General features: G+C 36.3%; 1 protein-coding gene across 1 annotated transcript; it reads right to left on the bottom strand.

Annotated features, from left to right (window-relative positions):
• Positions 1 to 19,145: 19,145 nt before the first annotated feature.
• On the bottom strand, positions 19,146 to 20,900 carry LOC137725014 (probable carotenoid cleavage dioxygenase 4, chloroplastic). The gene has a single exon (XM_068463629.1). It carries the CDS (start codon positions 20,898 to 20,900, stop codon positions 19,146 to 19,148), a length of 1,755 nt encoding a protein of 584 aa, XP_068319730.1.
• Positions 20,901 to 21,451: the final 551 nt, after the last annotated feature.

Raw genomic sequence — 21,451 nt, 5'->3', positions numbered from 1 at the left:
GGGACTAAATTGGTCATATGACTATAACAAAGGGACTATTTTGACATTTAAGCCTAAAGAGAAGACATACAAGATGATAGACACGTAAAAGTATGTAACGAACACGAACATATGCATAGGTAAGAAAAACAAGATTTAAAAACATGAAAAATGGAACTAATACTTGTTTGTTTGCTGACAGCCTGACGTTGGTTCCTTATCAAACCTGCACAAGGAATGTTCCCAATGTCTTTACCGTTAGAGAATACCATAATATCTTGGAGGTCCACATAATAGTCCTTAGTTGCAAAATCTTCGATTAGTGCTAAGCTCACCACACCTCGCTACGCCACAAGTGAGAAATATTGTTGAGAGTTCTTGTTGAGCACATTTGAAGCACACATGGATTTCATTTATCATTCAGTTCTAACAAGAATCCATGAAAACAATGTCGCTTACATCAACCAGACGATCCAAGAAGTCAACACCAAGAGTATTGCGCCACCGAAGTTATTCTTCACTCATCAGTAAAGCATTAAAAGATTGAGGTCAAGCAGATCTGACCCAAGACAACATCGTTGATCTCTTCATAAAGTTGTTTCCAATATATATCTTCCAAAATCTTACCAACGTATTTGATCGCGTGACCTATCTCATTTGTAACGCAGCAACGCTTGTATTTTTGTAGGGAGTTTTGTCGAACTTAGGGGGAGTATCTTGAAACTTGACCTTAATGTACTTTTTTCCTTTAGATCAAGAGCATTTTTCCCATAGGAATTTTGCTAACCTAATGAGGTTTTGATGAGGCACCCACATGAGGATGGTCATACCTTGTGTGCATTTTCTACTACTTGATGCATATTAAAGATGTCAAGTATCGACATTGCATTAACTCACATTTTTCGCCTCAGACTATGAGTTTGTTCCATTTGGTTTATCGTAGTCAGGTTTTGGTGAGACTTTATCCTTTACGTGCATCCCTACTTTAAGACTCGCATATGCAATTCTTGTGTTGAATGAGAACAAATGACAATTACCCCCATCTGCTAATGATGAAGACTTAATGTAATTACTTCTTAAATTCTACACATTCAAGAGAGAAGTGTTGTTAGTAGTGTTTTACTTTAAGTGTGGTTGTGTAAAGAAATAGGAATTCAATAGGATTTAGAAGATTCTTTCCTTGTACAACTTGTATTACTTGTTGGGTAAGTAAAACCCATCATAATTAGTATAAATAAAGACATTAAACATGAAGAATTCCACACATAATTCTTTAAGTCCTTCTTCTCTCTTTGTGGCACCTTGTCTCTATTATCTTTCAACAATTAGTTTCAACAAAAAAATGTGAATTATATGTATATTTAAAAATGTGTGAAAAATAATAAAAATAATATGTATTAAACATATGTTGCGTTTATAACACACGAATTTACTAACTAGCCCTCAAGTACGATCTGCTCTTGGGCTTGGGCGGATTATTATTAGAGTGACTCTGAACAAATCCAAGGCCCGCATTGTTTAGAACCGGCAAAAAAGAAAATGGCGGCAGCAGTAAGAGTTCCAACCTGTCACCGGCTACACCTCCCTACACCACCACCACCACCACCACCACCACCACCACCACCATATTCTTCCTTCTCCCTTTTCTTCAAACCCCTTGTTACCTCCACCACCACCACCATTGCATTCACGCATCTCCACATCCCACGCCGTACACTTATCTCCCATTCCCTTCCTTCCTTCTCGTCTCGCCCCCTCTTCTTCTGCCACCCTCCCACCGCTCCCCACTCTCCTCCTCCCCCAAGGCCTCTTTACAAGAAGAAGCACAAACCCATCAACTCGAAATTCCAGAAGATAATAATAATGGTGAAGAAATTGAGATCGAAATTGAGAACTCGGATAATAAAGAGGATGGCCAAGTGAGTTCGGATCCTACACCTGCTCTGAAGAGAGATGGGGTGAAGCCGCCGACGCTGACGGTGAAAGAAAAGAAGGAACTTGCGTCTTATGCTCACAGCTTGGGGAAGAAGCTCAAGTCCCAGCTGGTGGGGAAGCCCGGCTTGACAGCCAGCGTCGCCGCTTCTTTTATAGAGAACCTTGAATCCAGTGAGCTTCTCAAGGTAATTTCTTATTTATTTGTTACTTGTTATTTTTGGAAAATAAGATTTTGGTGGTTCAATTAGTACCCAGTTGGGGTTTAAGGGTTTATGCCAAAATTTAAGGGGATTTTGTTGTTCTAGTCTGAAATTGGTATGCTGTTATTGAAGAGAGCTTATGCTTTGCAAGTTTCACATTGTCAGATTTGCCATAGGAATGGATTCAAGATTGTTTGGAGTCTTATCCTTTTCTTTTTGTTATAGAAATGTTCACTTTTCGAGTTTTTCAATTTTCAAAAAGAGAGATTTGGAGATTGTTGGTTCTGGTAGTTGTAGAATGCATATATGTTAGCTTTCTCACTGCTTTTTGAGTATCAAGTATCAAGGGATTTTGATAAGAAAGATCATAATTCTATGCTCTGTAAATAGTTCGCGAGGATCGGACTGATATTTATCTTACACTTCGGGAATTCGAATTATTTGAGGTTTAGGGCTTTGTTGAGTTGACATGATTTAATTGAGCAATCATGCTTAGGTAGTAGCAGCAGCTTCCCTTACAGTCACAGTTGAGTTAAACTTCATATCAGAAGTTAAAACAGAGTTTACAAATGTACAATGTTTGTGGCATACACTTTGGGGCCTTACTTCAGCTGCTGGGAGCCTCAGACTCGTATAAGAGGTAATAAATCACCATGTCCCAATTAGGGGCTATGGGGTTGGTTGACGCATCACAAATCTAAACCAGCAGTATCCAACTTTGTTTTGAATGTCGGTTTCATGTAACTGCCACATGTTCGTATACAGAACTCCATACCAGCCCTCCAAGGGAACTGAAATTCAGAAAACTCTTTAACATATCTCTGGCTTGCTGAGTTGAGTTGATTTGAATGTCTGTCCATGCATCCAACTTGGTTTTGAATGTCGGTTCATTTGCTGTATGCCATTCTGCTATGTCTCTTGATTTTACTTTTACCAATTAAAAGTAAAGAAATATAGGTGTGCTTAGCTAACACTAACACATATTGTCGTTCAATGTTCTGAACAGGTGAAAATTCACGGGACATGTCCTGGTGAGCTAGAGGATGTCGTTACACAATTGGAGGAATCAACTGGTTCAGTTGTTGTTGGCCAAATTGGTAGAACAGTGATTCTTTACAGGCCCAGCATCACCAAGTTGAAAGCAGAGGAGAAAAGGCAGCAGACGCGGAAGATATTCATGTGACGAAAGACATAATCGAGACCCACATCGATAGAATTCCGGAAAAAAGAAGAAATACCAAGAATGAATGGGCGTGACAGCTGAGGAAGAACCAGGGTCTAAGAAGGTTCTGGGGTAAGGTGTCCGGTGTCCTTGCATTTAACTTTAAAGCTATGCTTGTTTGGAGACTATGTAATTTTTGTAGCAAAGTCAAAATTTAAATTGAAAAAGAACAGAGACAAAAAGAAAAGAAATTTAAAGTGGATGCTTGCGGTATGATATCGAGGACAAAAGCTCGACGTGTTTGACAAATTTAGGATGTAAAGTTGATGAGCTGAGTAGCACAGAGAGTTGCTTGCAATATGATGATGCTTTTGTGCTTGTATTTTGCTTGTTTGGATGAAATCTGCATGGTCTTACTTCCTGTTCTCTCAAATCAGCCCTCAGGAGGGCTAAAAAGTGCCAGCCGCCGAGCATTTGGACCAACCAAATTTTATGACTAAAGGTTATTACGTAATAGAAGTGTAGCTACAAAATTTATGTTTTGATGTAGCCCAAAAAACTACATTAGTAGCACTCTCTGAGGGCATGGAATGTCTAATTTTTCGGTTAGAATCTCGGCAGTAATGTCTCTGTTAAACTCCTCAATCGGAGAATGTCAATTTTTGGGATGTAACCCAAGGCCAACAAGTTTGTTTTCGGTCTTGGCTAGGTAAATTGTCGTAAATGCCCCTTTTGAAAAAGCTTCAAAAGAATTTTATCCCGACTTTTAGAATTCTTAGAATTTTGCCCTTTAGAGTGAAAAGACATAAATAACCCCTTTTCTTTCTCACAGTCTTCCTTCGCTGCTTAGATTATTTCTGTCTCATCAACTCCTCCTTCACTTTGCCATGGCCTTGTTCATCCATCGTTACCCACACTTACAATTATATATAAGTCTTCAGTAATAGGTTTTATTTGAAATGATTGGATTTGAATACTTAGGGCCTATTTGATATCCTATTCAAAAGTTTCATCATTTTTCAAAATATATGTTCTATTTGAATACTTAGGGCCTATTTGATATCCTATTCAAAAGTTTCATTATTTTTCAAAATATGTGTTAAGAACATCTCTTAACAACAATTTTCTTTAAAATTCTAAAGCTTGTTTGGTATGAGATTCAAAATTGTTTTTAAAGAAAACAATCTCATCCTACAACAGCACCCTGATGGAGTGGAACTTTTAAATTTAACACAGAGAAAGAGAGAGGGTCAAAGAAGAGTGAGAGCATTGGAAGAGAGAGTAAGATGATAGAGGATCGAAGGAGGAGAGAGAGAAAGATAGGAGAGAGAAATAGGAGAAAGGAACGAAGGAGAGAGAGAGAGAGAGGATTCGGTGTGAGAGGAAAAGGGAGAGAGAAATTGGGTTTAAATTTAAAAACTCTACAAACACACTTTTGGTGTAAATAAGAAACAATGCTAATTTTTATGTTAATCTTGAGTTTAGTTTTAAAAAAGAGTCCTACCAAATAAGTTTTCAAGACTTAAAACCTGAAAAATATTTTTGAGTTTAAAAGTTGGATTCAAGTAGAATACCAAATAAGTTTCAAACTTAATTTTAGAAGAAATATGTTGAATATTTCATTATTTTATTCATCCCTTAAGGTTTACAATATATAGGCACACACTTATTTACAAGGAAAGTAATTACAAAATATAAGGAAACTAAATCCTAAAAATTACAAATCCTAATCCTACCTAAAATAGAACTCCAAGACTATTTACAATTAAGACTCAAATCAACACTCCCTCTCAAGTTGGTGCATAGATATTATACATGCCCAACTTGATAATTGAGTCTTGGAAAACCTCCACATGCTTTGTTCAATCATGTTGTACCGGATTAACAGCTATTTCCCTTGCAGAGTTATTGTCACAATATGACTTCGTAGTCTCCTTTGGTTCAAAACCAAGACATCTCAAAAGTTTTCGTAACCAAAGAAGTTTACATATTCCATGTGCCATACCTCTATACTTAGCTTTCGCAGACGACCTTGACACCACTTTCTACTTCTTACTATGCCACGTAATCAAATTACCCCTAAAAAACGTAAGATACCCAGATTCAGACCATTTATCAGTAACATTGTCAGCCCAATCTACATTTGTAAACACCTCAACCTTTAGATGCCCATATTTTCATAAAGTATTCTTTTACTGGGTACAGACTTAAGATATGCCAAAATTCGCTTTATTGCTGTCATATGATCTCCACTGAGTGAGTGCATAAATTGGCTTATAACACTCACAACATATGCAATATTAGGACATACAAGTTGGAGATAAATAAATTAATCTCCCCACAAGTCTTTGATATCTACCCCTATCAACAGGAACTTGATCTGGGTAAATGCTCAAGGGATGCTTTTCTACCATAGGAGTATGTAAATACACATTTCCTATGATAAATGAGACAAGAACACATGTACAAAATAAATGTAGAGGTTTTTTTTTTTTTAAACTTTAATCCATGAAAAAGATTGAAATTTAATAAAAATATGGTGCTAGGTTTACATATTGATTATAGTCCCTTGATGTGTCCTTATTTCAAATTAATTAATGTGTGTTTTATTCAATGTCTTCTATTAAATATTTAAATTTATTAATATACACATTTTAATTATTTTTTACCAAATAAAGTTTTTTTTTAATTTATTAATTTTATTTAACATTTTTCAAACTTAAAAAACTCAATTAATGTACCTAAATGTTAGTACCAAAATGTATGTACCGAAATATATTATATTGAACTAATGTACCTAAATGTTAGTACCAAAATGTATATACTTAAATGCATGCACATAAATGTATAATATTGAATTTGCAACGACCTGTGCCCAAATATTACAGTTTTTATAATTTTAAAATATGAAATTACGAACATGTCCTTCGAGGTAAATGCGTTGACTTTGTCTGATCGCCTTGTCATGTTACGTAAGATTCATTTTCTTGGCATATCCTCGTAGTACCTGTCTCGACGAACGCGTGAGCGCAAGAGAAATCGAATTTGGAGTTATAATGGAAAAGTTATTAATGAATGAAGTTTGACCATAAATTTGGAAGGCTCTAGATCTTGTTGGAGCAATGAGATGGTGCCACGTGTGTGGCCAGGATGGAAGGATGAGAAGATAAAGGAGAGAGATGGACGGAGGAGAGAATGGGGAAAGAGAGAAAGGAGGGGGGACTGCCCAATTGGGAGAAAGGGGGAAAACAGTGGACCAATGAGAAAAGAATGAAATGAGGGAAGGGAGAGAGAGGAAAGCACCAGATCATTCGATCCGATTCCTGTGCTCCCTGACCCGACATCCCACCATGTTTTTCGATACCTTTTTAGGCGATTTTTCCTTCGATTCATCGCCATCAACCATCTGGAACACATTCCACGACCTCCCCTCTTCTATTTTCATCGATTAATCGATGGATTTTGGGCCTAGATTCGTGGATCTTGCGTCAACGATTTTGAGGGCACCCACGGTGGCGATCGGCTATCTTTGCAACCACTATCGTCAACCACCACCATGGTTTGTCTCCTCATGAACCCAAGAACAAGTCCCAAGCCTTGGTTGGTGTGTTGGAGTATCGAAGAGGATGAATTGACAACCACCAATTTAAAAGGTTTTTGACGGATCGAGGGTGATTTAAGGTGTTTCTTGGTTGAATTGGATTTCGGCCTAGGTATGAAAGTTATTCCTCTTATTGAGATCTTTATTCCTATAAAATCTAGGAAGTTTTGGAGTTGTTGAATTTTTCGATATGTTGGGGCTGCCTACCGCCAAGTGCGGCGACACGTGGCATTCCGGGTCGCCGCCTCATGGAGGCTCATGAGGTGATGCGTAGGGGGAAACCCGAGGTCCTTCCTTACGTATTTCGAAGTGCCGAATCTGAATTCCCTGTCCGTTTTCTCAAATTCTATCATTTAGGTATAGTTTTACTAAATTGTCTCAAATTTGGTTAGGTGCATCGGTTGGAGGTGACACCATCGTTGCTAGCTCTAGTGGTTCCCGGGCAACAAAATATTTGTGAGTTTTTTTTATAAAATATTAGGCTTGCATGTATGGCATGGTTCACAAATGGAGCATGATTGATAATATGTTTTTACAGATTTCTATATTTATGTTTTATGGATTTATACACTATGATTTATTTAAATTTCTTTACGAAATATTTATGATTTATTGAATTTACGTTTTATATATTTTATTATTAGGCGTAACCTGGAGTCGTACAGTTTCACCTTCGGGTGATGGGGCTTACCATGTTTCTTCACTGGTGTAACCCAGTGTCGTACAGCTTCACCTTCAGGTGATGGACATGTACTGCATTCGGGCGACTATGATACCCCTAGAGAGAGTACATTATTGAGGAGATTTACGGATTTGCCTTCGGGCGGTGATAGCACCGTTATTGAAAATGATTTTACTCATACTTGTTTTATGAATGATTTCATGGCATGTTAGGGTTTTTAGAAAAAACCTATTATATAGTATTATATATGTTTTCAAAATAGGGGGTTAGTTTGTTCATAAATAAAATGGTTTTCGTATTACTAGTATTATTATAAACTTTAGTCCACTCACCTTTTCTGTTTTGTGCCCCCTCAGGATTTAGATTTGAGGCACACAATCCTGACGTCAGGGCACTTCCGCTTAGGCATCTTTGAGTCTCCTCTATGTAAGACCCATTCCACAGTTTGTACCTTTTTATAATAAATCTTTCACATCATTCTTTATTACTCGTATGCTCTAGACACAATTCTGCATTGGTTATGTCTTTCTAATTATACATTTTTTTCCTATGCATGTTTAAAATGGCTTTGTCACCCTCGGGTGTCGGCTAGCATATGCCTATCCTGGTATTTGGGGATATCAGGATCAAGGCGTGTTAGAATTAATGTACCTAAATATATGTACCAAAATGGATATACTACTTTCGGGGATGTTGCAGGTTAGACGGGTTATTGTGAAGAGTGATTCCGCTCTCGTTATTGTTGTTTTCAATAAATACTCTCGGGATTTGTCCGAGTTTGGTTTGCTAGCGGAGGATGTCAGGCAAGTGGCAGAGTTGCTTTCCCGGTCCATTTTGTGCACGTGCCAAGAACATGTAATGGGGTTGCCCATAGATTAGCTAAGTTTGCGATTTATGGACCTCCTGATCTCATTCAGGACCTCCTCAGCCAGGAGTTGATGTAGTGTATTTGATTTCAATAAAATATCAAGTTTTTGTCCAAAAAAAAAAAAAAAAATTAAATAACTTAATGTACCTAAATAAACAACACAAAGTATACCAAAATATAGTGTAACAAGAATTAGTTTATCTATATGTTTACAACAACATATATTATGATGAATGAAATGAAAATGAAAATTATAATGAAATATAACTAATACATTAAAATTATGAAGAAAAAGAGAAATAATTAAAACATCAACATATAATTAATAAATGAGGTGATTAATGTATAAGGGACTAAAATTAGATTTTGATCTTACTTTTTGTTTTAGTTCAAAAGTCATATTTGCCAGGGATTGGAATTAAGTTTCCTAATAAATGTATTGTATTAATATAGGTTTAGGGTTACAATCTCTATTTACAATTTAAATCATCTAATTCGATCTCTGAAATGTAAGTGTGTGTGTAGGAGGTTGTTGATCCAAAGCTTGCGATGACTTGATCTCAGATGAATGGAATGCCGCAAGGGTTTGACTTTTGGTGATAGAAGAATCAACATGTGTAGTGGTGCTCGATGATTCTTCACGAGTTTGGCGAATAACGCAAAGAGTTTTCTAAGTCTTTTTTAATGTTTGGTTGATTGGGAATTTGAGAGTTTGGAGGGCTTTAGAGCTTTAGCGTTTGGATATGACACACCCCGACACGGAATGTCCACCTGGACTCTTAATCGAGCTGTGTTGGGTGGCACCAAGAGGGTGACGCAGCCATAAAGTGTAGTGAAGTGGAAAATGTGGGTTAATTTAAACCTAAAAGTACCTAATTGCAAGAGTGCGCATGTGAGCGGGAATGAACCCATTTCACATGTGATGTTAGAGTATAAGTAAAGTACAGTAAAGTATAAGAAGAATTATACCATCGGAAGTATTCCATAAGAACGTTACGCCAGAAATCCTCGCTGACACGAAAACTTTGCCACTAAAACCTGGATGGGCGAAAATTAAGGGTGAGTGAGCCTAAAAATAAAGCTTTGTAAAAACCCTTTCAAAAACGTATAACCCCTCGCCATACAACAAATATAGTTTCCAAATATGTATACTACATAGCATGAGAACACTTACGGTAAACAATAATACTTTAGAAATACGATAAGTCATAATATTTCACATAAAAAACGTATAATATCCAATAATCACATTATCTCGTGTAAATGAACATATAATATTGGGTGCTCATCAACATATGCTGACATACAAGTTCATGCATAGGTATCTAGACATGAACATGACTGGGTGTAATAATGATTTACCCTCTAGTACTACAATCACGTGAAGACTGGCGTTATGCATGTCATATACGAGTCCTAATTGCCTATGGCACTCTAGGACAGAACTGGCACCTATAATGGATTCAAAATGAGCGTACGGTGCGATGTAAACATAAACGTGAACCTTGGCCCTAGCTCGAGCGAGTACTAGCACCAGTGTAGCACACGATGAGCAAATCACGCAAATAAATTCATTGATGCATCGGTAAAATTGATAATTCTAGTCAACAATACTATTCATTGTCGTAAATAAAATTAAGGCAACCCCTTATAGTACGTATGCATGTGCGCCTCATAAGACGTAGAATAAGTTCATAATTTTTGTCGATGCACTAATTCTTATAAATGTTAATCTAATCTAGCGTAACGTAGAAAATTCTATATTAAATATATAAATAGAAACTGAATAAATATATAATATTTAAAAACAAAGACCTACTCACAGATACTTGCGAAGTTGTAGCTGCTCGAACGAGGGAAGCCGGAGTCTCCGATAGTAATCACACGTAAGCATAATATTGAGACCATTAGTAAAACTCCACTAAAATGATTACATTTGGAAAAATGGAGGGCAAATTTGGATTCAGGGTGTTGAAATACGCTAAGAAGGGTTTCGGAGAATTTTTGTAAAAAGTCTACGGTTTACCCTCAAAAGTCAACTAAATTGCCCTGGCAGTCAACTATGTTAAAACTTCAGAATTTTACTAAATGGATGTAAAAAACAGACTCGGGATGTCAAAATTAGCCTGGCCGTATTCGAATCCGGGTTTTTTTTGGGTTGGGTCGACCCGTTCCCAGTCGCGGGTATGATCATCGATTTTTGCAAAGAAGAAGCCCAGAACTGGTTGGTTTGGCTAGGATACATCTCGAGCTTCATTCGAGCTTGATTCTTAACCAAAATTTACATTTTACCTATGGAAATGAAGCTTAGAATGAGAAGAGATTTGTACCAAAAAGAAGCCGAGTCGTGGCCGAAGTTGGCCGAAAATGGCCTGCAAAGCTCGAGCTCTTCGTCGAAAAACTAGGGAGAAGTATCCCCGCGTGGTTGTTGCATTCAAACATTGTCATTCTTCTCAAAACTACTCCAAGGGTACACCAAAACACGATCTATTAGGTTTAATAGGGTTTTTGAACGTTACCTTCACTAGAATCGACAAGATCTTTGTTGGGAAACCATAGCTCCTCACCGGTGGTCCTTGGGTCGATCGTAGTAGTTGGGTTCTTGGGGTGGCAGCCCAGACCAAGTGTTTGAAGTGGTTTTGCTTTTGTGGTGGGTTGAAGATGATGAGGGATGGTGGTCTGGGTGGTTCATCGAAGGAAGAGTGTCGGTGATGGTAGTCGTTGTTGTTGTTGCTAGGGAGAGATACGGGAGAGGTAAGGGAGAGAGAACTAAAAAGATAGGAATGAGAAAGGATGAGAACAAGTGGCGAGAGAGGGGTTGAGAGTTTGGGTGAGGTGTGGGCCCCACAGAGCCAAAAATATTAATAAGATATAAAAAATATCTCACCAAAATTATTAAAATACTAATATAATAATTATGAAAAATATATAAAATAAAAAATAGTAATTTTTACAGAAGTATTTTTCAGATTTGTAGTTTTGTAAAACCTCCATTTTAACTTTGATTTCGATTTTGCTTGCGCCTACACGTTCGAGTACATTGAAAATACGGTAAAATAATAGCTCATACTCATCACGAAATGACGGTCAACGAAAGTCAACAATCTCGCCACTAGGAGCATTTTTGTGAATTCACTCTTTTAAAAATAATAAAATTGTAAAATTAGGGACAGGTTGTTACAGGGTGTGATTGTGGGCTTGATTAGTTGACCTTGATTGTGAGCTTGCCTGCAAATGGATTTGGCCTTGATTAATTGATGAAAGAACCAAGACTTGATTTGTGGCTTGGTTTGTGATTTGACTTTATCAATTAATATTTGATTTAATTTAACTTAAAATCAAAATAATTCCTTTTTGCCAAACATTGACATGTGTCCCTCTTGATGACTCGTTCGGTATTGATGAGTCACAAACTCACATGCCATGTGTACGATTTGTGAGACACATGGTGCATGCCACGTATGCCCTGGCATGTCAAAATTTTAATGTGTTGGTAAACATTTATTTTCACCGAAATTTTGATGTCTATAAATGTCCCCACTTCAAAAAGCAGCGTATACATGCGCTTGTCACGTGTAGAAGGTGCATTTTGAAGTCCTTTCGCATAGTGAATGTACTTTGACCATTGTGTTTTGAAGTCCCTCATTGTAGATGTCGGTTCAAGGGCCATCGATGCTTGGTATTGAACAAAACGGGACCACTAGGAGTTTCACGTGGTGGGTGATCTTCGGCTTTGGGTATGGATAAATCGGCACATGTTTGTTGTGCTTGTTGAATCTCCATGAGCTTGATGAAAGAGTATTTGTGTGCTTGGATTTGGGTTTGATTGTGGTTGCGGTTGCGGTTGCATCTAGAATTTTTTACTACACTACCTACGTACCCTTTATGGGATCAAACCAACATAATTCCAAATTGTGAACTTGAGTGTGGCTTTATGCCATTTGGGATTTAGAGCAGCTTTGTGCCATTTTGACTACTTTAGTAATCAATGGGAATTTGACCAATTAATTTGATGTGGTTTGCATCCACGGAAGTTGAAGTGGTTCGCATTCACTAATTTGACACGGTCGAAGTTGTCTCCATTATCTTTTATTTTGAAGAGAGGAAGGCATTATGAGGCATTTCAGTGTCAAGGGAACTCCACAATAAAATGGAGTTGTACAAAGATTGAATCGAACCTTGCTTGAGAAGGTTAGATGTATGCTATCTTAGTTGGATTTGAGCAAGTCATTTTGGGCAGAGGAATTTACTTATGCATATCATGTCATCAACCGTTTACCCTCAACGTTTTTCAAGGTAAGACATCAATGGTGGTATGGACTAGAAAACCTTCTTCTGATTATGATTATATTTGTATTTTTGGTTCACTTGCTTATTTTCATGTAACTGAAAATAAACTTGATATTATAGCCAAAAAGCTATCTTTCTTGGTTTTAGTAGTGGTGTCAAATGTTATAGGTTGTGGTGCCTAGAGATGAAAAAACTTGTAATCAATAGAGATGTGACATTTGATGAAGAAAGTATGTTCAAAGACTTCTAGATGAATCTAAAAGATGTTCAACAGGTGGAGCTTAAGAAAGTTGCCTCTAGTACTTCAAATCCTATTCTCACTAATGTCGGAGCTATTACAAGTGAAGAAGTGAAAGACTAAGAGGATGTTGTAGAAGTTGAAACTTGAAGATTATATTCAAGATGAAGATCAAGTTTCACCTTTAGAGTCTATTGCCAAGAACAAAAGAAAGAGAAATTTTACGAAGCCAGTTTGGCTTTTGCTCTTCCTATTATCATTAATGAGATTCCATCCAATTTTGAGGAAGCAATTGAGAGTGAAAAAATGAGAAGTGGTGCAATGCCATGGGTGATGAGATAAATTATGAACAAGACCTAGGAGTTAGCTAAATTGCCTAAGGGTAAAAATGTTATCGGTTGCAAATGGGTGTATACTAAGAAGGAAGATGTTGAGGGGAAAAGTAATGTGAGATTCAAAGCAAGATTAGTTGCTAAAGGGTATGCACAAAAGGAGGGCATTGACTACAATGAAATCTTTTCTCTAGTTGTGAAACACTTCTTAATTCGTATTATGTTAGCTTTTGTTTCATAATATGATCTTGAGCTTGTGCAACTTGATGTGAGGATATCTTTCCTACATGGGGATGTGAATGAAAAGATTTATATGTGTCAACCGGATGGGTATAAAGTAAAAGGGAATGAGCATTTGTTTTGCAAGTTGAAGAAATCACTTTATGGCTTGAAGCAATCTCCAAGACAATAGTATTTGAGGTTTGATAAATTTATGAAAGGCCAAAATTATTCTAGAGGTCAATATGACCATTGTGTGTACATTAGGAAGTTGCAAGATGGATCTTTTGTTTATTTGGTGATATATGTTGATTGCCTCAAAGAATGTCGAAGAGATTGAGATGTTGAAGAAGCAAATGAAGAATGATTTGAGATAAAGGATCTTGGTGAAGCGAAGATCTTTGGCATCGAGATCACTAGAGATAGACAAAAATGTTTGGTGTGCTTAAATCAAAATCAATACCTTGAAAAGTTGATTTGAAAATTTGGAGTTCATGATTCAACCAAACCGGTTAGTACCCCTTTGGCTCCTCATTTTAAATTGAGTTCTCTAAAATGTCCTAAAACCGATAAAGAGAAGTTTCAAATGCAAAATATACATATGCTAATTTGGTTGGTAGTTTGATGTACGCAATGGTATGCTCTAGACCGGATATTCCTCATGCAATTGGTATGGTGAGTTGATATATGCACAATCCTGGTAAAAAGCATTGGCACGGAACTAAGTGGGTATTAGGTATCTTCATGGTACTAAAGATGTTGGTTTATGCTTTAAGAGGATGAATTTGACAACTTTGCAGTTGGTTATGTTGATTTAGATTATACAGGTGATTTGGATAAAAGGAAGTCTACTACAGGCTGTGTTTGCTATGGCTAAGGGGCCAATTTGTTGGAGGTCCATTTTGCAATGGTCTGCTGCCTTGTCTACTACAAAGGCTGAATACGTGGCAGTTGTTGAAGCTACAAAGGAGGCCATTTGGATGCACAGAGTTAATAGAGATTTGGGGTTGATCAGAAGTAGGTATATGTGCATTTTGATAGTCAAAGTGGCATTTATTTAGCTAAGTATCTGGTTCATCATGTGAGGACTAAGCACATAAATGTGCGTTATCACTTTGTGCGTGAAGTTGTTGAATGGGAGATCATTCTCCAGAAGGTTCCAACTAAAGACAACCCTGCTAATATGTTAACTAAGGTGGTTGGTGTAGCCAAGTTTGTTCATTGCTTGAACTTGGCTCACATTTTGCCTATGTAAAGAAGATGTTGAGCAGTAGGAGTTTTGGAGCATTTGGTTCAGCATGAGTTCTTTTCCTGCTAGTATTTGAAAGTGATTTTTGAGTGATTTCTAATTATATTAGTTTGGCCAAGGTAGAAATTGTTGTATGTGTGGCCAAATTTTAGTGGACCTCAAGTGAAGCCCATCATCCCATTGAAGGGGCCTTTTTATTTGGCCCATGTGAAAACCACATGTATGGCTAGGGTTAATATTGGCAGTAGTTGCTGCCTTTTGTTTATAGTAGACATAAGAAAGACAAAAGGAGCCGACAACCTCATTGTTGAAGAAGAGAAGAAAGATGCTACCCTTTTTGGTTAGCAACCGTCCATCAAATTAGTAGTTGTTGTAATATCTTTGAGCTTTATATAGGAGAGGAACTTATTCACTATATTTCTTTCTCTATTTGTTTCTTTGGTGAATGAGAGCTATTGGGTGTATTAGGATTTTGGGGCTGTGAGAAAGCCTACACTTTGAAAACAGTCCCATTTGGTTGATAGTGGATTATTGGTGAGCTCCTATTGCTTCGATGACGTACTCCAGTTACACTGACTGTTAAGGAATCTCGTTAAATCTTGGTGTTTTTCTATTTTGTTCTTGCATTTCATTTGTTATATCTCCTGTGGGTTAGCTTGAGTTGGTTTCCAATTGGTTTGGTGTTATCCTAGCACAACAATTGGTATCAAAGGCCAAACAACGCTTAGGATTGGTGACTCTCACGATCGTTGAATTTGAAGAGCTCATTTGGAATTTGGTTGCATTTGGTGAAGGTGGTGCTCCATTTACATTTGGATCGTGAAACGTCAATTTGTCGATGGCTAGAATCACGCCAAGATGGAGATTGTTAGAATTCGGTGGCTTAGGTTAGAGCCACACTTTGTTCCACATCAATTAAAAGGAGAGCTATGTAGTAGTTCATAAGCAATGGTACCACACACACATATGGCCGAGGCCATTTGGTAAAACCCCATACCCATTGCTCCTTGGTGGCTAAAGTAAGGGGAATCGGCAATACCGACCCATGTGTGTGGGACCCGTTGGTTTGCTTTCGCACAACACAGATATCAAGTGGGTTTTAAAGATGCATGGTCGGGAAAGATGGTGGGGGCGGTCGGGGTTTTTTTTTAATTAGTTTTGTAATTCTTTTTAATTAACTTGTTTGTAGTTTTTATTAGGTTTTATTCGATAATGGAGAGTGGACGTGGTTTTAAGAGTCGAATAAAATAAATAATCTTGGAATATACATGTTAAAAATCATTTTGGGTGTACATAGATTTTTTTTTTAATCTTTAGGAGGGCAAAATTGTCATTGCATATTAAGATATATGAGTAATTAAATATTAAATTTTAATGTGCAATGTATTTAATATTATGTGGAGTTCTAATAAAAAAAAGCCTTTCTTCTTATACCACAATACATCATTTTGTTTTTGTACTTTTGTATGATATACGGTATCCGGTAACTTCGTCCAACATTTGGCATCAACAGGTTTATTTCGGATTCGATCTGCTACAACAATAATTAAGTGCATTTCTAGAGTTGATGGAAGCCAAACCTCAGTCATAGAAGGTATACACTTGTGGATAAGCTGAGATAGTAATATTTGATAAACTTTATATGACCAACATGATTCGTCTAACATCTTCGATATTATACTAACTTAAAAATCTGTTAATAGGTGTTGAGTTTTATCACAAAAAATTCTGATAATATTAAAAGTGTAAACTCTCATATATTATTTTGTTAGCGAGATCCTATTCAGCAATTAAATTTAAGGGTACTTTAGATTTAGCCCTTTACAATGGTTGAACTCTAAACATAAACCCACCTATATTAAAACATCTAAATAAAACCCAAATTTTGAATTTGATGTCATGTAAAATAAAAGATGTCCATACATTTAAATTTATTTACAACACCATGCCACCAACATTAATATGGCTATTACGGTTTTTTTGCAGACTTTTAATTTATTGTCTTCTGTTTGTCAACAACATTCAATTAGTTTAAGTTTTTTTTGCTTTTAATTTAAAAAAAAAAAAAAAAGATGTTCTTTTCTTCTTTTATGTGAAATCGCCTAATCCAAATCTAATTAGTTCAGTACACATTCTATTGAAAAAGTAGATACATTAACTTGCGAATATTAAAATAAAATAAAAGGTAAAAATAAACTTGTAGATACATTGTTTCTTGTAAAAACTAAACAATAGTTACATTATTTTCATATATATATAATAAAAAATAAAAAAAAAGCTAAATAATAGGTACTTTATTTTTGGAAAAAAAAAAAAAAAAACTAGTAGAAACATTGTTTCTTTTAAAAATAAAACAATGAATTTATAAGGTAAATTAGTTTTTATGTATTTTGCATATATGGGTTTGTTATTATGTAGGTAAATTATTTTTCATGTATTTTACATATACTGGGTATATTATTTTTCTTTTTTTAAGCAATCTAACATTTAAAATTTTTAATAGTAGGTGCACTATTTGAATCAAATGTTTTTTTTTTTCTGGTTGGTAAATTATTTTGCATGAATTTTACATATATCATGCATTTATATATATATATATGTGTGTGTGTGTGTGTGTGTGTGTGTGTGTGTGTGTGTGAGTGAGTGAGAGAGAGAGATAATTTACCTACATTAATATGTAAAATATAATTTTATTGAATTAATTAAGCATGTGTAATAGCATATATTAGACATGTTGTATGTTATTATTGTTAGGCAATGAATTTATAATATTGTTTTTTTTTTTGTAAAATCATTAATTCTCCCTTACCATCCATGTGTATGACATTAATTATGTACATCAAACATTCAAATAGGGTTTACAAAAAAAAAAAAAAAAAAAAATTCAAATAGGGGTATTTTAGGCATCCAAATTTTTTTTTAATGTGTGAAGTCAAACATAATTAATGAATTTGCTGATGTGGAATCTAGTCAACAAGTTTATTCAAGAAAAAAAACTTTTGTCGGGTTTTAGGTAGAGAAAATTAAGTTTCAGGGGCTAAAGTCACATTCTCATTAATAATTTTTGACCGTTGAATGAAATTTCAACATCTCGAAACACCAACGAAATAAAACTGCAAAGAATGAATCTAGTACACAGATTGTTACACGGTGTCAACTAATTAGTACAACCTAACATTAAGTAATGATTTTTCCAACTAATTATACATTTTATATGTAAACGAATAATTTCCGTACATTTATGTTCTTTCATGTCACACTTTATTGTTTATGATCTTTAGACTAAACAAATAATAAATAAATAAATAAACTAAAATAAAGAGCAACGTGTATAAGATGAAACGTAGTGTTAAAAAAAGGGTTCATTAGATATTGGTCTTGAAAAATCACAATTTCTAAACATAAACCCACGTATAATTAAAAATCCAACAAAAATCCAAAAGTCAAATAAACTGCCACATAAGAATATAAGTAACCTACTAATACAAATTATTTACAATTTTTGCCACAACCCACACTTGAAAATTAGCTTCAATCAAGGGCCTTAAAATCTAATTAATCATCTTGACGTTTTTTCTATTTATTTATTTTTAATTTCTACAACAATCTAGTGCATTACTTTAAATAATGACTACATTATTATTCGGTGTAATTATTCTCCTTATATATAATAGTTAAACGTCCCTACTTTACCTGTATAAATAATATCGCCCTATAGTCTGTCATTTACCTACAGTATATAAACAAAATATTCTCATATTTCTTTTGGCAATTTACCTATGATATATGCAAATAATATTCTCATGTTTTGTTGGCATTTTTCCTAAATTATGCAAGTAGGTAAATTAATATAATAGTAGGTAAATTATGTACACGTGATTTACCTACATTTTTTATGTGAATCAAATATCTAGACTATATATGTAAATAATTTACCTATAGTTGGTTCTTATCTTTTTCTTTGTCCTAAAATTACTTTACCTGCAATTTTTATCTCCTTTAATTTATATATTTTTACTTAAACAACAATTTTTTTTATATATTTTAAAGTACAATAATTTACCTATATATAATATGGACACGTTGTAATGGTAAATTGGAATTCGAGAGCCAAACTAACCAACAAATCCCTACATTTATATGCAAAATATTATTTTTGTAAAATCATTAATTCTCTCTTACAATTTGCATGTAATTAATTGTGTACATTAAACATTCAATAAGGGTGTTTTGGGCATCCAAAAAATTTTAAATGGGTAAAGTCAAACATAATTAATGAATTTGCTTATGTGGAGTCTAGTCAATGGGTTTTATTTGAGCAAAAAATTTACGTCAGCTTTTATGTGGAGAAAATTGAGTTCCAGGGGCTAAAGTCATATTTTCAGTAAATTTAATACAACTTTTGTAGGTCACTTTCCTTCACGAAGAGACCATGGAAACCGTACGGGACCCGGCGGGGCAGCTTGAGAGCCGCCACAATATCAAGCTGTTGCGACTTAGCATCCATCACTAAGAACCTTGATTCTCCTGTCTTCTCATCGTGCACAAATGACACCACGTATCCATCATCCTCCTCCGCGTTTGGATTCTCCGGCTCTCTAGCAACAAAGAAAGGCTCACCGCCGTAGCAATTTGGTCCGTACATCCTGCATGCCACCGTGCGCTCACCCCCATCGGACGATACATCTAGATCCAGCTTCACCACCCCTGCACACTTTGGTATTGAATGATCATCAGCGAGCATTGTTTCTCCAGGGACAGATCCATACACAAACTTGTTCTTCTTCCCCACATAAGCACGATTGATCATTCCGAATTCTATATTCCTTACGGAGATTGGTTGCCTCGTTACGATCCCCGTCTTAAGATTGATCCTCATTTTCTCGACAGACGAGCGGAAGAGATCCCATCTCTCGAAAATGTATTGTGGAGACAATACATTTGGTGCAACCAACACGATAGTATCCGTATCGAGATCGTCTTCTTGATCATCGTCCCATGCGTTAATGGTGTGTAAAATGTTCAATCCCGGAACATTAAACCACCTCATCTCGGACTCGTCAACTGCGTACCGTGGAAGTACTCCGATCCTAGTCACTTTGGACGGATCGAAAACGACTGGAGATCCACCGGTAGTGATCATTTTGATGGGGTCCAGTGTTACTTGTATGTCAACAAATACGGCATACTTCTTGGTGATTGCAAAGTCGTGGATGATAGATGGACGACGCATAGAGAATATGGGCACGTCGGGTTGCTTTGTCCCGTCTGCATTGAAGCGAAAATAGGTGAGGAATGGAGGCACTGGTCTGTAACGGAAAGCAAAGGTCTCGCCTGTTTCGGGGTCTATCTTCGGATGAGCTGTCATGCCCTCGGAGAGCTTCTGATCAAAATGGTGCCGCCCCATAGTCTGAATATCTCCGTTGGATGTCAACCGCACAGCATAAGGGAGGTCAGACTCGCAAAGCGCGTAGAGACGGTTGCCAAAGAGAATTAAACTGGTGTTGGCCACACCAAAGCCGTTAGCAAGATTGAGATGACCAGCAATGATTCGAGCAGCAAGAAGAGCCACGTGCATTGTGGAGGCAAGGAGGCCGTTAAAGCTAGAGAAAATGCTGGGAAAGAGAGGATATCCGGCTTCGCGCTCCACAGTGTATTTATAGGTCTTGACGTAGCGGCTACAAAGCATTGCTCGGCCTTGGGAGATCCTGATGGAGTGAAGCATGCCATCGCCATCGAAGAGGTGATAAGGCCGCCCTTGGGGAAGGAATTGTGGGTTTGGGCCATTGCGAATGTAGGCACCGTCAAGGCACGGTGGTAGGGAGCCTTGTATCAGCTCGCACTCGGTTGGGGGAAGCTCTTCGGTTATAGGAGCATAGTTGTCGGAGAGCACGAGCCTCGGGTCCAATGAAGGTCGGAGTAGTGGTGGCTCTATGTAGTTTTTTATGAAGTCATCCAGAGATCGCAAGATCATTGCACATCGCTTCGTACTTGGAGCAATATCATCATCACTATCATTAGCTTTTCTTGCTATAGCTAATAGTAGTATGCATGGAGAACTAGTGCTCTTCGGAGGTTGTGATTTTCTTGTGTTTGGATTGAGATTAGAAATTGTGCACAGAAAAGAAGAACGCAACGCATCCATAAAAGGGCTGTTAGCAGGAATTTGAGCTAATAAGTATGAACGAGAGCCAAGCCAAGTGACCCCCTTTTATATCGTTAACAGAAAATTTAAATAAGCTGAGGTTTAAATCAATTAAATATTTTATCTATTGCAATGGCCCATGGTCCGTCGATTTGTAGTTTATATTCCCAAAAAAAAAAAAAAAAAACAGAAGATAAGTGTATTTTAATAAATAAATAAAAAATATATATACACTCACACACACGTAAGGAAATAAATGTCACTGAAATGTAATAATAAGTGGCAAAAATAAAGAAAAGTATTGTTTGGCCATAAATTGTACTCTTTAGGATATTGTACATCTAGCTCAAGAGGTATGGATTCGTTTTGAAGTGTTCTGAAAATGGCTGAAATTACTTTTGATGAAATTGATTTTGAATTTCAAAAGTATTTTAAGTATTTTTTGGAAGAAACACTAGATATGTGCTTCTTATACAAAGCATTTAAAGTGATTTTTCATAATCTACTTGGATTTCTACTAAGAATTTATTTCAAAAATATTTTCATCAAAA

Source organism: Pyrus communis, chromosome 2 (genome assembly GCF_963583255.1).
Source record: "Pyrus communis chromosome 2, drPyrComm1.1, whole genome shotgun sequence".
NCBI lineage: Eukaryota > Viridiplantae > Streptophyta > Magnoliopsida > Rosales > Rosaceae > Pyrus > Pyrus communis.
The sequence above is the reverse complement of the archived record's forward strand: the minus strand, read 5'-3'. Positions and strand labels throughout refer to the sequence as shown.

Bases quoted from the DNA above. Each gene is read 5' to 3' on its own strand.
- LOC137725014 (XM_068463629.1), bottom strand. From the start codon at position 20,900: ATGGATGCGTTGCGTTCTTCTTTTCTGTGCACAATTTCTAATCTCAAT.